The sequence below is a fragment of the Eriocheir sinensis genome, chromosome 42 (genome assembly GCF_024679095.1).
Source record: "Eriocheir sinensis breed Jianghai 21 chromosome 42, ASM2467909v1, whole genome shotgun sequence".
Taxonomy (NCBI): domain Eukaryota; kingdom Metazoa; phylum Arthropoda; class Malacostraca; order Decapoda; family Varunidae; genus Eriocheir; species Eriocheir sinensis.
Genome location: NC_066550.1, coordinates 3,383,063 through 3,400,822, shown reverse-complemented (window position 1 = coordinate 3,400,822; position 17,760 = coordinate 3,383,063). Strand labels below are relative to the sequence as shown.

The following is a 17,760-nucleotide window of genomic DNA, read 5'->3' as shown; positions in this document are numbered from 1 at the left end:
CCTCTCATCCTGGTCACTTTGCCCTCCCACCCTGGTCACTCCACCCTCTCATCCTGGTCACTTTGCCTCCCACCCTGGTCCTCCACCCTCCCATCCTGGTCACTTTGCCCTCCCACCCAGGTCACTTTGCCTCCCACCCTGGTCACTCCACCTCCCATCCTGGTCACTTTGCCTCCCATCCTGGTCACTTTGCCCTCCCACCCTGGTCCCTTTGCCCTCCCACCTGGTCACTCCACCCTCCCACCCTGGTCCTCAGCCCTCCCACCCTGGTCACTTTGCCCTCCCACCCTGGTCACTCCACCTCCCACCCTGGTCCTCAGCCCTCCCACCCTGGTCAATCCACCTCCCACCCTGGTCACTTTGCCCTCCCACCCTGGTCACTCAGCCCTCCCACCCTGGTCACTTTGCCCTCCCACCCTGGTCCTCCACCCTCCCACCCTGGTCCTCTGCCCTCCCACCTGGTCACTTTGCCCTCCCACCCTGGTCCTCCACCTCCCACCCTGGTCACTTTGCCCTCCCACCTGGTCACTCCACCCTCCCACCCTGGTCCTCAGCCTCCCACCTGGTCACTTTGCCCTCCCACCCTGGTCACTTTGCCCTCCCACCCTGGTCACTCCACCCTCCCACCCTGGTCCTCAGCCCTCCCACCTGGTCACTCCACCTCCCACCCTGGTCACTCCACCCTCCCATCCTGGTCACTTCGCCCTCCCACCCTGGTCCTCCGCCCTCCCACCCTGGTCCTCCACCCTCCCACCTGGTCACTTTGCCCTCCCACCCTGGTCCTCCACCTCCCACCCTGGTCACTCAGCCCTCCCACCCTGGTCCTCCACCCCTCCCACCCTGGTCACTTTGCCTCCCACCCTGGTCACTCCACCCTCCCACCCTGGTCCTCAACCTCCCACCTGGTCACTCCACCCTCCCACCCTGGTCACTTTGCCCTCCCACCCTGGTCACTCCACCCCTCCCACCCTGGTCCTCCACCCTCCCACCCCTGGTCACTCCCTTCCCACCCTGGTCCTCCACCTCCCACACCTGGTCACTCCACCTCCCACCCTGGTCACTCAGCCTCCCACCCTGGTCACTCCACCTCCCACCCTGGTCACTTTGCCTCCCACCCTGGTCCTCCACCTCCCACCTGGTCACTCCACCCTCCCACCTGGTCACTCCACCCCTCCCACCCTGGTCACTTTGCCTCCCACCCTGGTCACTCCACCTCCCACCTGGTCACTTTGCCTCCCACCCTGGTCACTCCTCCCACCTGGTCCTCCACCTCCCACCCTGGTCACTTTGCCCTCCCACCTGGTCACTCCACCTCCCACCCTGGTCACTTTGCCTCCCACCCTGGTCCTCCACCTCCCACCCTGGTCACTTCCTCCCACCCTGGTCACTTTGCCTCCCACCTGGTCCTCCACCCTCCCACCCTGGTCACTTTGCCCTCCCACCCTGGTCACTTTGCCTCCCACCCTGGTCACTCCACCCTCCCACCCTGGTCACTTTGCCTCCCACCCTGGTCACTCCTCCCACCCTGGTCACTCCACCTCCCACCTGGTCACTTTGCCTCCCACCCTGGTCACTTTGCCCTCCCACCCTGGTCACTCCACCTCCCACCTGGTCACTTTGCCTCCACCCTGGTCACTCTCCCACCCTGGTCACTCCACCTCCCACCCTGGTCACTCAGCCCTCCCACCCTGGTCACTTTGCCCTCCCACCCTGGTCACTTGCCTCCACCTCCACCTCCCACCCTGGTCACTCAGCCCTCCCACCCTGGTCACTTTGCCCTCCCACCCTGGTCCTCCACCCTCCCACCTGGTCACTCAGCCCTCCCACCCTGGTCCCTCCACCCACCCATCCTGGTCACTCCACCCTCCCACCCTGGTTATTCCACCTCCCACCCTGGTCATTCCACCTCCCACCCTGGTCCTCCACCCTCCCATCATGGTCACTCCACCTCCCACCCTGGTCATTCCACCTCCCATCCTGGTCACTCCACCCTCCCACCCTTGTCACTCACCCTTTCACCCTGGTCACTCCGCCCTCCCACCTTGGTCACTCCACCCTCCCACCCTGGTCACTCCACCCACCCACCCTGGTCATTCCACCTCCCACCTGGCCATTTCACCTCCCACCCTGGTCACTCCACCCCACCCTGGTCATTCCACCCTCCCACCCTGGCGGTGGCAGAACTGGTAGCGTACTGGGCCCACATTCACCGCGTGATGGACGACGTGGGTTCGAATCCCCACGCTACCACTCGGATTTTTCAGTCACCGCCGAGTGGCTTAAAACTACCCACATGCTGTCCTGAAGACCACCCATCAACCCGGACTCCAGAGGAAGCCGTCCAAGCGAATCAGAACGAGTTCCGGGGGGCAGCATGAGCCAATGCAAGATTTCGCCACTATAAACACTCGCCTGCGCTAGAACGTGCTGGGCCGACCATCAGGGCCCACCTGGAAGAAGCCTTGGGCCGACCATCAGGCCCCACCGGGAATATGCCTACCTGCGCAAAAAGGCAAAAACTTAAAAAAAAAAAAAAAAAAAAAAAAAATCCACCCTCCGACCCTGGTCACTCCACTCTCCCATCCTGGTCACTCCACCCTCCCACCCTGGTCATTCCACCCTCCCACCTGGTCACTCCACCTCCCACCCTGGTCATTCCACCTCCCATCCTGGTCCTCCACCCTCCCACCCTGGTCGTTCCACCCTCCCACCCTGGTCGCTCCATCCACCCACCCTGGTCGTTCCACCCTCCCACCCTGGTCATTCCACCTCCCACCTGGTCCTCCACCCGCCCACCCTGGTCACTCCACCTCCCACCTGGTCACTCAGCCTCCCACCCTGGTCACTTTGCCCTCCCACCTGGTCCTCCACCCACCCACCTGGTCACTCCACCTCCCACCTTGGTCACTTTGCCCTCCCACCCTGGTCACTTTGCCCTCCCACCCTGGTCCTCCACCTCCCATCCTGGTCACTTTGCCTCCCACCTGGTCCTCCACCCTCCCATCCTGGTCACTTTGCCTCCCACCCTGGTCACTACACCCTCTCAACCTGGTCACTTTGCCCTCCCACCCTGGTCCTCCACCTCCCATCCTGGTCACTTTGCCTCCCACCCTGGTCACTCCACCCTCCCATCCTGGTCACTTCGCCCTCCCACCCTGGTCACTCCACCCTCTCATCCTGGTCACTTTGCCCTCCCACCCTGGTCCTCCACCCTCTCATCCTGGTCACTTTGCCCTCCCACCCTGGTCCTCCACCCTCCCATCCTGGTCACTTTGCCCTCCCACCCTGGTCACTCCGCGCTCCCACCCTGGTCCTCCACCTCCCATCCTGGTCCTTTGCCCTCCCATCCTGGTCACTTCGCCCTCCCACCCTGGTCCTTTGCCCTCCCACCCTGGTCACTCCACCTCCCACCCTGGTCACTCAGCCCTCCCACCTGGTCACTTTGCCCTCCCACCTGGTCACTCCACCCTCCCACCCTGGTCACTCAGCCTCCCACCCTGGTCACTCCACCCTCCCATCCTGGTCACTTTGCCCTCCCACCCTGGTCACTCAGCTCTCCCACCCTGGTCACTTTGCCCTCCCACCTGGTCCTCCACCCTCCCACCCTGGTCACTCTGCCCTCCCACCCTGGTCACTTTGCCTCTCACCCTGGTCACTCCACCCTCCCACCCGGGTCACTTTGCCCTCCCACCCTGGTCACTCCACCCTCCCACCTGGTCACTCAACCTCCCACCCTGGTCACTTTGCCTCCCACCCTGGTCACTCTGCCCTACCACCCTGGTCACTCCACCCTCCCACCCTGGTCACTCAGCCCTCGCACCCTGGTCACTCCACCCTCCCACCCTGGTCACTCCTCCCTCCCATCCTGGTCACTTCGCCTCCCACCCTGGTCACTCCGCCCTCCCACCTGGTCCTCCACCCTCCCACCCTGGTCACTTTGCCCTCCCACCCTGGTCACTCCACCTCCCACCCTGGTCACTCAGCCTCCCACCCTGGTCCTCCACCCTCCCACCCTGGTCACTTTGCCCTCCCACCTGGTCCTCCACCCTCCCACCCTGGTCCTCAACCTCCCACCCTGGTCACTCCACCCTCCCACCCTGGTCACTTTGCCTCCCACCCTGGTCCTCCACCCTCCCCACCTGGTCACTCCACCTCCCACCCTGGTCACTCAACCTTCCCACCTGGTCACTCCACCCTCCCACCCTGGTCACTCAGCCCTCCCACCCTGGTCCTCCCCTCCCACCCTGGTCACTTTGCCCTCCCACCCTGGTTACTCCACCCTCCCATCCTGGTCACACCACCCTCCCACCCTGGGCACTCCAACCTCCCACCCTGGTCACTTTGCCTCCCACCTGGTCACTCAGCCTCCCACCCTGGTCACTCAACCCCTCCCCCTGGTCCTCCACCTCCCACCCTGGTCACTTTGCCCTCCCACCCTGGTAACTCCCCCCTCACAACCAGGTCACGTTGCCCTCCCACCCTGGTCACTCCGCCCTCCCACCCTGGTCCTCCACCTCCCACCCTGGTCACTTTGCCCTCCCACCTGGTCACTCCACCCTCTCATCCTGGTCACTTTGCCCTCCCACCCTGGTCACTCCACCCACACAACCTGGTCACGTTGCCCACCCACCTGGTCACTTTGCCCTCCCACCCTGGTCACTCCACCCTCCCACCCTGGTCACTCCGCCCTCCCACCCTGGTCACTTTGCCCTCCCACCCTGGTCACTCCACCCTCCCACCCTGGTCACTCAGCCCTCCCACCCTGGTCACTCAGCCTCCCACCCTGGTCACTTTGCCCTCCCACCCTGGTCACTCCACCCTCCCACCCTGGTCACTCAGCCCTCCCACCTGGTCACTTTGCCCTCCCACCTGGTCACTCCACCCTCCCACCCTGGTCACTCAGCCCTCCCACCCTGGTCACTCCACCTCCCATCCTGGTCCTCCACCCTCCCACCCTGGTTATTCCACCTCCCACCCTGGTCATTCCACCTCCCACCCTGGTCACTCCACCTCCCATCATGGTCACTCCACCTCCCACCTGGTCATTCCACCCTCCCATCCTGGTCACTCCACCCTCCCACCCTTGTCACTCACCCTTTCACCCTGGTCACTCCGCCCTCCCACCTTGGTCACTCCACCCTCCCACCCTGGTCACTCCACCCACCCAGCCTGGTCATTCCACCCTCCCACCCTGGCCATTTCACCCTCCCACCCTGGTCACTCCACCCACCCACCCTGGTCATTCCACCCTCCCACCCTGGCGGTGGCAGAACTGGTAGCGTACTGGGCCCACATTCACCGCGTGATGGACGACGTGGGTTCGAATCCCCACGCTACCACTCGGATTTTTCAGTCACCGCCGAGTGGCTTAAAACTACCCACATGCTGTCCTGAAGACCACCCATCAACCCGGACTCCAGAGGAAGCCGTCCAAGCGAATCAAGAACGAGTTCCGGGGGGCAGCATGAGCCAATGCAAGATTTCGCCACTATAAACACTCGCCTGCGCTAGAACGTGCTGGGCCGACCATCAGGGCCCACCTGGAAGAAGCCTTGGGCCGACCATCAGGCCCCACCGGGAAGATGCCTACCTGCGCAAAAAGGCAACAACGTAAAAAAAAAAAAAAAAAAAAAAAAAATCCACCCTCCCACCCTGGTCACCCCACTCTCCCATCCTGGTCACTCCACCCTCCCACCCTGGTCATTCCACCCTCCCACCCTGGTCACTCCACCCTCCCACCCTGGTCATTCCACCCTCCCATCCTGGTCACTCCACCCTCCCACCCTGGTCGTTCCACCCTCCCACCCTGGTCGCTCCATCCACCCACCCTGGTCGTTCCACCCTCCCACCCTGGTCATTCCACCCTCCCACCCTGGTCACTCCACCCGCCCACCCTGGTCACTCCACCCTCCCACCCTGGTCACTCAGCCCTCCCACCCTGGTCACTTTGCCCTCCCACCCTGGTCACTCCACCCTCCCACCCTGGTCACTCCACCCTCCCACCATGGTCACTTTTCCCTCCCACCCTGGTCACTTTGCCCTCCCACCCTGGTCACTCCACCCTCCCATCCTGGTCACTTTGCCCTCCCACCCTGGTCACTCCACCCTCTCATCCTGGTCACTTTGCCTCCCACCTGGTCACTCCACCCTCTCATCCTGGTCACTTTGCCCTCCCACCCTGGTCACTCCAACCTCCCATCCTGGTCACTTTGCCCTCCCACCCTGGTCACACCACCCTCCCACCCTGGTCACTTTGCCCTCCCACCCTGGTCCTCCACCCTCTCATCCTGGTCACTTTGCCCTCCCACCCTGGTCCTCCACCCTCTCATCCTGGTCACTTTGCCCTCCCACCCTGGTCCTCCACCCTCCCATCCTGGTCACTTGAACCTCCCAGCCTGGTCACTTTGCCCTCCCACCCTGGTCACTCCACCCTCCCATCCTGGTCACTTTGCCCTCCCATCCTGGTCACTTTGCCCTCCCACCCTGGTCACTTTGCCCTCCCACCCTGGTCCTCCACCCTCCCACCCTGGTCACTAAGCCCTCCCACCCTGGTCACTTTGCCCTCCCACCCTGGTCACTCCACCTCCCACCCTGGTCACTCAGCCTCCCACCCTGGTCACTTTGCCCTCCCACCCTGGTCACTCAGCTCTCCCACCCTGGTCACTTTGCCCTCCCACCCTGGTCCTCCACCTCCCACCCTGGTCACTCTGCCCTCCCACCCTGGTCACTTTGCCCTCTCACCCGGGTCACTCCACCTCCCACCCAGGGCACTCCGCCCTCCCAACCGGGTCACTCCACCCTCCCACCTTGGTCACTCCACCCTCCCACCCTGGTCACTCAGCCCTCCCACCCTGGTCACTTTGCCCTCCCACCCTGGTCACTTTGCCCTCCCACCTGGTCCTCCACCCTCCCACCCTGGTCACTCAGCCTCCCACCTGGTCACTCCACCCTCCCACCCTGGTCCTCCACCCTCCCATCCTGGTCACTCGCCCTCCCACCCTGGTCACTCCGCCCTCCCACCCTGGTCACTCCACCTCCCACCCTGGTCACTTTGCCCTCCCACCCTGGTCACACCACCCCTCCCATCCTGGTCACTCCACCCTCCCACCCTGGTCACTCACCCTCCCACCCTGGTCACTCACCCTCCCATCCTGGTCACTCCACCCTCCCACCCTGGTCACTCACCCTCCCATCCTGGTCACTCCACCCTCCCACCCTGGTCACTTTGCCCTCCCACACCTGGTCACTCCACCTCCCACCCTGGTCACTCCACCCCTCCCACCTGGTCACTCAACCTTCCCACCTGGTCACTCCACCCTCCCACCCTGGTCACTCCACCCCTCCCACCCTGGTCACTCAGCCCTCCCACCTGGTCACTCCACCCTCCCACCCTGGTCACTTTGCCCTCCCACCTGGTCACTCCACCTCCCACCCTGGTCACTCAGCCTCCCACCCTGGTCACTCCACCCTCCCACCCTGGTCACTTTGCCCTCCCACCCTGGTCACTCAACCTCCCACCTGGTCACTCCACCTCCCACCCTGGTCACTCCACCCCTCCCACCCTGGTCACTTTGCCCTCCCACCTGGTCACTCCACCCTCCCACCCTGGTCACTTTGCCTCCCACCCTGGTCACTCCGCCCTCCCACCTGGTCCTCCACCCTCCCACCCTGGTCACTTTGCCTCCCACCTGGTCACTCCACCTCCCACCCTGGTCACTATGCCCTCCCACCCGGGTCACACCACCCACCCACCCGGGTCACTTTGCCCTCCCACCCTGGTCACTTTGCCCTCCCACCCTGGTCACTCCACCCTCCCACCCTGGTCACTCTTCCCTCCCACCCGGGTCACTCATCCCTCCCAGTGTGGTCACTGGAGCCTACCACCCTGGTCACTCCGCCCTCCCACCCTGGTCACTTTGCCCTCCCACCCTGGTCACTCCACCTCCCACCCTGGTCACTCAGCCCTCCCACCCTGGTCACTCCACCCTCCCTCCTGGTCACTCCACCCCTCCCACCCTGGTCACTTTGCCCTCCCACCCTGGTCACTCCACCCTCCCACCCTGGTCACTCACCCTCTCACCCTGGTCACTCCGCCCTCCCCCCCTGGTCACTTCACCCTCCCACCCAGGTCACTCTGGCCTCCCTACCAGTGTGAAACAATTTAGTATGTAAGTAATGAAAAGTGATATTTTTCCGTTATAAGAGATTTTTTATTTTATAAAATTACAAGGAGAAAGAAAGCATAAAAGTTAAGACTTTATTTGCTATTCTTGCATGCACGTCAGTACCTCAATTAAAAATATCAAAATATTAGAGTGCGTAGAATGAAATCAAAAGTCAACTTCCCACTTTTAAAGCTGTTGTTCCTCGAGCAATTGTTGCGTTGTCATCTTAGCTCTTTGTATTCCTGCCATAATGTAAATGTTCAACCCTGTTGCGTGTGGTAAGCCTGTCTCTGGGGGTGGGGACACGCCCCATCCATAAAACTGTGTGATGTCTCCAACCAAAACTGCAGCTGATGATTTTCATTAAGATGGTCAGATGGTTGGCTAATATGACATCACGAGATGGCATGGACATCTACTTATTTCCAAGACACAGTCAATAACAACAAACAAAACACCCAAAAGAACACCCAAACCACATGGCAAATTAATCAAACTCGTATAAGATCTGACCAAGATGCTTGCCCTGCTGGTGCTTGAAGGAATTCACCAAGATGACAGAATTCGGCAAGCTGTCCCAAATGTTGATTACTCTCAATGAGAAGAAGCGGGCTTTCACATCAGTGTTACAATGGGCTAATGGAGAGCACATGCCCAGGGGCACGTCACTTCTCTCACTCACCGTCCATACTCCCAGTGGTCCTCCCAAGCAAGCTCCCATGCAGCCATGAGTTACGTGGGTGTCCTTTTGGTCTCCTCCACTCGGGTTGTCTCATTCATAAACAACCCTGTGTGCAGGATTGACGTCTGGGAGGTGCACCACGTGCCCACATAGCCGGAGTTGGTGTTCATGGACTAAGCTGGTAACAGGCCTCAAGTCAGTTTCGCAGAGCAGTTGCTGGTTTGATACAAAGTCATTCCAGCCATACCCCATGATCCTGCGAAGGCATTTGGTACGAAAGTCATTGACATGCCTCTCCAAGTCTCTATTCAGTGTCCATGTGTCAGCCGTACAGTAAGACAGGGAGCACAAGCAACTTGAAGATTTGAATCTTTGTCCTCCAGCATAGATGTCGACAACGCCATATACTCTTGTATTGAGGGAGTCCATTACATTGTGGGCCAGGCCAATTCATTGAGTGACTACCCACCATTGCTATGCACTACAGTCCAGGGTTTCTCAACATGGGCCATATGGCCCCCCTGGGGGCCATGAGAAATTTTCAGGGGCCATAGAACAAAATTAGGAAAATGGGGGGCCCACAGGGGGCCATAGAAGTTCCTAAGTTTGCGTTGCTCATATGAGCTTAATATTTTCATATATGATTTACGGTGTTTTCTTATCAGCTGTTCTGCTTTATTTAGCGACTTCAGCATCTTTTTTGCTGTAATCCTGGCAACATTCACTTCCCATGAGCTGGCAACACTGGATTCAGGGTTGCTATGTTTGTCCGTCTAAGGACATTCTGTCCCATTTTGGTCCGTTTGTCCTTTAATTTTTCTGAAAAAGAAAAGACAGCCTTTATCTGCCTTTTTTTTTTACACTATATCTTTTTCCTGCTTACACGTTAAGCAGCGCTAGCGAATAGGCGCACCTAACATCACCAAGTGACACAAATAGATAAATATGAAAGCTCACAAAGTCACAATAAGTGACATCACCTGCTTTGCGCAGTAAAAATATGCTATTTAAGGTATCTGATACCCTCAAAATGGCCGGCGCTGCTGCCTCAGGCCTCGAGGCTACAGACCAACGTTGCCAGATTGTCGTACTCAGCCGATTACATTTCCCGACTTCCTACCCCCAAACTGTCTTCTGGGCTCCAGTAACGAAACTAATTTATAGTTATCGATAAAAGAGGTAGATTTTGATGTTTCTTGGCAATAGTTAGCCGTCAGAAACAGGTAAATACTATGCTCTGAGTACGACAATCTGGCAACGGTGGCTATATGTATTTTCATATTATTGTTCTGTTTGAATAATGTTGTGCTTAAGAAAAAGAATACTCATAATTTTAGTTAGTTTTTGATTATAAGGATTATTTACAAAATACAATTATAACATTACCTCTTCTACCTTATTCGGAAACGTCCTGAATCCTGGACCGGCTATATATGGTGATGTTAGGTGTGCCTATTGAGTCAGACTGTCATAGCATGTTCGTGTACATAGTGGTATCAGTATTGGACGCATTAGGACTCAGGAAGGCTGATCCTAACAACGATCATTACTATACCTACTTCCCAAGATGTAGTAACTTAAGGGGGTCCACGAGAACTCAAATTACCTTGGAGGGGGCCACTGCCAAAAAAAGGTTGAGAAACCCTGTACTACACTACCATGGTATGTGAAACGTTTGGTGACCTCAACATCCTCACCACATGCATGGACAGACTATATTGTCATCCAGCAAGCCTCCAAATGACTAGACCTTGGTTTTGGCCCAGGAGACCTTCAGTCTCAAATGAGAGACAGCAAAATTTAAGTTGGAGGAGACCAACAAGGTGGTTGACTCCATGCCTTCTCACGATGGTCTAACTCCAATATGGCGGCTCCCCTACTTGTAGCTCGGTTAGCTGTCACAGAACCATTTCAGGATCGTGCTCATAAATCTTTATGATACATATTTATCACTAACTCCCAGAACTTTTTTTTTTTTACGTCCTGGCCTATGGCACCAGTAGGTTTTCTTTTGGGGCCTGATGGTCGCCCAGAGCCCATCATTGTGCAGGCAAGTGTTTATAGTGGTGCCATCTATTCTTGGTTCATTCTGTCCCCTGGAGCTCTCTCTTGATTTTCCTTGGACAGTTCCTCTTGAGTCCGGGTTGGTGGGTGGTCTTCAGGACAGCATGTGGGTAGTCTTGGACCACTCGGCGGTGATTGAAAAATCGCAGGGGGTAGTGGCGGTTTCTAACCCGCATCATGCAGGACCAGCACACTAACCACTCAGCCACTGCCTCCCCCATTTACTCATCACCATATATACATTAAAAATATACACAAATTTACAATGATTTGAGTAATTTCCACTGAGCTTTATGTTAGGTGTGCATGTTCATGGTGTGCATATTCATAGTGGACAGAAGAGATAAGGAGGATAGTAAAAGAGAAAAGGGAACTTTTTAAGAAAACTCAAGAAAGAAATGTGGCTGAGCAAATAAAAAGGGAAAGGAAAAAGAAATATAGAGAATGCAAAATGAAATTAAAACAAGCAATAAAAGAAAGTAAGAGAGTTGATGAAGACTTTGGAAAAAGACTAAGTGAAAAATATAAAGGGAACAGGAAATCATATTGGAAAGAAGTAAAAAATGAAAGAAATGCAGAAAATATCTCCTCAAGTAAAATAAATGAAGTTATGGATGAAAATGGAAAGATGTTGAAAGACAGGGAAGTTGTGAAAGAGAGATGGAGAGAATATTTCAGAAACTTAATGAATTTTGAGGATGGACGTCCAGCAGCTGTAACAGCAGCAGTTTTGAGTAGAGGTAGAGGAGTATATAAATAAAGAAGTATAACATATGAAGAAGTAAATCAAGCAATAAAAAGATTAAAAATGGAAAGGCAGCAGGAATTGATGGAATCACAGCAGAAATGTTAAGTGTGGAGGAGATGTAGTTAAATGGATGGTCAAGATATGTGAAGTAGCATGGGAGGGGAGGTGCCAGCAGACTGGACAAAAGCCATCATTGTCCCAGTTTACAAGGGGAAGGGCAGGAGAGGGGAATGTGGGAGCTATAGAGATATAAGTCTCCTGAGTATACCCGGAAAGGTATATGAAAAGTCATAATAGAGAGGGTGCAAAGACTTACAGAAGAGAAAATCAGTGAAGAACAAGGAGGCTTCAGGAAGGGAAGGGGATGTGTGGATCAGATATTTGCCTTCAGGTTGGCAGTAGAAAAAATAATAGCAAAAGGAAAGAAACTATACGCTGCCTTCATGGATTTGGAAAAAGCTTATGACAGAGTCGATTGGATTGCATTGTGGGATGTTTTAAGGATTTATGGTGTGGGAGGAAAACTGTTTAGTGCAATAAAGTCTTTCTATGAAGATGCATCTGCATGTCTTAAAATTAATGGAGAAACAAGTGAACATTTAGAGATAAAAGTGGGCTTAACCCTTTCCTTGCGTGCAGGACGGGACACGACTATCCCCTCAGGCGCAGTCGGGCAGCCCAATGGGGGGTCTCTTTTAACCTCTGTATCTCAAAAACTATTCATCACAGCTAAAAACTGAACACCATTGGAAAGAGGAGGTCCAGATCTATAGGAGTCGGTTATGTATGCCTCTCTTGCGAACTTACATGCACGTTCAGGGAGAGTTGAATGTTAACACTTACGTCGGTGCGTATGGGATGATCAGCCATATTGAGGGAACTGCGGACATCTCTCCTTCAGATTCTGGCAAGGGAGTATTGCCAACTGCAATATTTACAACTATTTGGTCAAAGAATCAGTCAGGTGATAGGTGAAGCTATGCAAAAATGCCGCTATATTGGGCAAGAACATCCACCAGTTACTCGTCCGTAGATTTGTCGCGCTGGGCTGATATGATTTTCCACAAAATTTAGTGAAGAACCAACTCAATTGGCAATCCTGTGTTGTGAGAATTAGTGTTGGAACACTTTCATACGCGGGAGATTTGAGTGTGGGTGGAGCTCGCAGCGAGCGCTTAGCACCACCTGCAAATACGCCTAACGCTCGCTGCGAGCGTTTAGCAATGAAAGAGTTAAGGCAGGGGTGTGTCGTGTCACCATGGTTGTTCAATATTTATATGGATGGTGTTATTAGAGAAATGAAGGGCAAAGTTGGGGAAGTTGAAGTAAAAATGTTCGCTGAGGGAAGGAAGTGGGTACTGAATTCGATACTGTTTGCTAATGACACAGTGCTCATTGCAGAAAATGAAAGTGACTTACAAAATTTTGTCAATGTTTTTGATAGTGTCTGTAAAAGGAGAAAGCTGAAAGTAAATGTCAACAAAAGTAAAGTGATGGTTTGTGAGCGAAGTAGAAGTGAGGTTGTAGATTTTGTATGTCCATATAGAGTGGGAATTGAATGTGAAAAAGAATGCAAAATAATTTTGAATGGTGAAGAAATGGAGGAGGTCAATGAGTTTAAGTAAATTGGATCAGTTATGTGTAAGCATGGTGGTACGGAGGGAAAGATAAGAGAAAGGGCATTGCAAGGAAGAAGGGACAAATCATGAATGGCAGAAGTGTGAGCATGGAGGTAAAGAGGGATTTGAGAAATACAATAATAGTACCAACCTTCACATATGCAAGTGAAACGTCGGCCTGGAATGAAAGTCAGAGGTCTAGAGTGCAGGCAGTGGAAATGAGTTATTTGAGGAGTGCGTGTGGTGTGAGTAGAATGGATGGAATGAGTAATGAAAGTGTGTACAAGCATTTTGGAATGTGTTACGTGGGTGAAGGGAAGAAGTGTGGAGTGGTGGAAGAAGTGAAGCGACAGACTTTAAAGTGGTTTGGCCACATGGAGTGAATGGAGGAGAGTAAGATGACCAGAAGGGTGTATGTGAGTGAGATAGAGGGAGGGAATGCTAGAGGACGACCTCCAGTGAAATGGAGAGATAGGGTGCAGGAATACGTTAGGGAGAGGGGGGAAAGATCTTTGAGAAACTTTGAGCAGGCAAGGGGGGAGTGTCTGGATACAGAAAGTTGGAAACTTTTCTGCCATGGCCATCCCCTGGTGGGAGCTCCTAGGAGCAGGCATTGATGAAATGATGATGATGATGCATATTGTGGACTCGGGTATTTCAATTTTTTATAACTTAGGCTTTTCATGTACTTCCTTGTGTTATTTGCTTATATAAATCCTTTCACAGATAGACGAAGCCTTAAGTGGGCTTGTGAACTGCCATGAACAGAGTGGTGGCTGGCTGTGCCCTGTGTTCGGCCTCAGGGCTGCTCTGGATGGGACTTTTCCGCCTCTCAAATCACCTGATGACCCAGCTCTTCAAGGCCAAGAAGTGGAGTGTCTCGGCACACCACATAATGAACATGAGTGAAGCCATTGTTTCCAGCTTGCAGGTGCCTCATTATATGACAAAATTGATTTATCCTGTAGACTCTTTTCTTTTTCTAGCACAGTGTAATCTCTGACCAAATTCCTGTTTTGGGCGCGAGTCACTGATGCATTACTTAACCCCTTGACTATGGATTTCCTACAAGAAGACATCATCAAGCTACAGGAATGGAACAAAAAGTGGCTGCTGCAATTCACTGAAGAAAAATGTAAGTCCTGCACCTTGGGAGGAGATATCCAGCATACCAGTACCACATGGGAAACACTCCACTATCCACCACAGAGGCAGAGAAAGACCTGGGACTATTTACCAGGCTACTACTGAAAGCCAAATCCTTGCCAATTGCAGCGGACGGGTTGAGAAACCCATCGAATCTTTCAGCATAAAGGAGTTTCAGCATAGTGAGCTAGTTTGTGTTGTTTTTACAAATTTACTTTTATCAACATGTTTTTACAAAAGTTTATGGGTTTTGAGATACTGTCTGGCTTTTTGTCTCATTGCCTTTTGACCCGTCCGCTGTGATTGGTATGGATTTGGCTTTCACTGGTAGCCTGGTATCATATATTCCCATGTCTTTCTCTGCCTCAGTGGTGGATAGTGGAGTGTTTCCCATGTGGTATTGATATGCTGGATATCCCCTCCCAAGGTGCAGGACTTTACATTTTCCTTCACTGAATTGTAGCAGCCACTTTTTGATCCATTCCTGTAGCTTGGTAAGGTCTTCTTGTAGGAAATCTGCAGTCAAGGGGTTAAGGAAGTTATGGCCCGGTTGGATTGATGAGGTGAGATGTACAATGGGTTTGTGTCCAACACAGAAATTGGGTCAAAGATTATGTCGTGTTGGAAAAGAAAATAATCTATGGGAAGAATGAATTTTGTCAGGGAATTTCTGAAAGATACTCCTGACCCTCAATTTCCCAGATATTGAATTTCCTTGACAAAATCCAGGGTCCAGCAATTGTCAGACATATACCCGGTCAAGTCCAGGAACCAAAGTAGAAAACCCAGGTAAAGAATCTGGGGTTTGGCTAAGTCTGGCGGTGGCTGGACGTATGCCTGGCCACGTCCTATTCTGCAACACATGTTAGGTGGCCACATCTTGTTGTTGTTGTGGCGGTGATGGCCATGTAGCCTCTATAACGGGTTCACTAATTCACAAAGCATGGTACTCTTGTTCAGAGTTGTTCAGTTCCTGTAATTTTATTTGCTATTTGTGTGTTAGTACAGGTAACTCTCGATTTACGCGAGTTTGTTTTACGCGTTTTTAAATAACGCGGGGTCCAAAATCTAAATAAATGTTTAATTTACACGTTTTTTCCACTTATACGCGATATTTTATGGAGTGGTCACCATATGTCTCACGCAACTGGACTCACACGGCGCCTCGGCCACACAGCTAAGCTCAGTTCTTCCTGCGCGCCACTTGAACAACAATACAGTACCCACGCTGCCACGCTACTCAACGATAGGGGTGGGCAGGTAACGGTACCAATACCGGTACTAACGGTACCAGGTATACGGTACGGTACCGGTACCAGGCTGCTCGGTACCGGTACCAATACTAGTCAGGCGATCATGCTGTCCCTCATTTCTTTCTCAGACGAGTGAGGCTGAGACTGAGTGTCTGATTGGATATGTCGGTGATATGGATATTCTCTCTCTCTCTCTCTCTCTCTCTCTCTCTCTCTCTCTCTCTCTCTCTCTCTCTCTCTCTCTCCACTGAATGTATTATGCGCACCTTTTTCACATAAAAAATGCCTGAAAGTTTAGCCCTGCGCGTTATACGCCGAATGCACAATTTTTTAATGATTTTATTCTTCTTTGGGTTGTTTTTAAGGGTCTGTGTTTCGTTTTATCCAATAACAACGGCAAACTTACCTTTATTATTGTTAATGGTCCTTCATAGTCCATAGCTGTCTTATAATATGTTACCACAGAATACAGGGCGATCAAATAACTACTATAAAAAAATGAAATCGGTGGAGCATCACCCATGCCTTGCCGTTATCCCGTTTTCCTGTCGGGCGCCATTTGTATATCTTGATCTTGATGTCACAGGTGGCTTACGATTGTATGACTAAGGAGCAGTACTAGCTACATAAAAAAAAAAAAATATTTTGGGAAAAAAATAACCATGTGTTCATTATTAATTATTAATATTAGTGAGAATAATGGGGTAAATATGATATCAGAAACTGTGCATCATGAGTCTTGTACGAGGAGTTATTTCACCCCCGGCCGCCATTTGCATTGTTTACAAACCACACAACCACACCCACACAACAAACAGCTGCATGCCGCGTGTCACCAGAACCGTGTGAATTGTGTCTTGCCTAGTTGTCTGTCATAACATACGAGTGACTGTGAGAATAATATGCTTATTATGATCTCAGAAGCTGTACATAATCAGTATGTACGACGAAATATTTCTCGCAACACCAGCCCGGCCGCCATTTGCATTGTTTGAAAACCACACAACCACTGTTGCCACACCCAAACAACAAACAGCTGCATGCCGCGTGTCACCAGAACCGTGTGAATTGTGTCTTGCCTAGTTGTCTGTCATAACCTATGAGTGATGGTGAGAATAATATGCTTATTATGATCTCAGAAGCTGTGCATCATCAGTATGTTTACGGGGATGTATTTCTCACAACACCAGCCCGACCGCCATTGTCATTGCTTTACTCAAGGACACTTGTCAATTCAAGCAGTAAAGATTACACCAAAAATATATAAATTTCGGGAAACTGTACATTGTCAATGTTCTTAAACCCGTACATATTTCTGAGCATTTTAAGAACTTTTTTTTTTCAAAGTTTGGGGTGCGCGTTATACGCCGCAAAATATGGTATTTATTTTTTGAGAGAAACCTACCTCTTGTTTGATTTACATTGTTTTTGATTTACGTGACCTCTTCAAGAACGCAATACTCGCGTAAATCGAGAGCTACCTGTAATTCACTCTCCTTATGTCTGTCTGTGTCTTCAATGAAATGTCCACGACGGGTTCAGTAAGCTGCTGCTTGTGACATACATTCTTGTCTGTCTGTTTACAATTATCAGCTAAGCAGCTACTTGATTTTTAGAAGCATTTTACTTTTACTTTTCTTAACTTGGTGCCCAAATGAAGCTCATTGTGGCACCCAATAGAGTGATTTCAATCGACGTCACGCCGCGGTGCATCATGGGAGTGTAAGACCATCATCAAATGCGGGTAATTTGAACTATGCTGTGTTCCTACCAAGCCAAAGCTGAGGGGGGAGGACGAGTTGTCGCTGGCTCCTGCTTGCTTTTTTTTTTGTGTGTGTGTGTGAAAACTGTGATGCCACACTTCTGTTGCATGATTGGGTGTGGGAACAAGTTCAACAAACACCCAGGTCTCTCTTGTTAATTAAGGCATCTCTGAGGTGCCGACTCGGGATGACCAATGGAGGGAGTTGGTGAGTGGAAGAAGCCTCTGGTTATCAAGGATATTTTTTAAGCCTAGACTTCAAACCCTGGTCTCTGGAAGGTGTGTGGACAAATACGCAGTTTTCTTTATGTATCTACTTGT

General features: G+C 52.5%; 1 protein-coding gene across 6 annotated transcripts in view; it reads left to right on the top strand.

Moving 5' to 3' along the window:
* The window catches only part of LOC127009833 (TLC domain-containing protein 3A-like), a 123,462-nt gene that overhangs the window by 85,030 nt on the left and 20,672 nt on the right, over positions 1-17,760 (top strand). For all 6 annotated transcript variants that reach the window (XM_050883198.1, XM_050883200.1, XM_050883201.1 and 3 more), the window contains exon 2: positions 14,005-14,209. In XM_050883198.1, coding sequence (XP_050739155.1) covers positions 14,039-14,209 — 171 coding nt within the window. In that variant the 5' untranslated portion in view covers positions 14,005-14,038. The remainder of the gene's footprint in view (positions 1-14,004; positions 14,210-17,760) is intronic.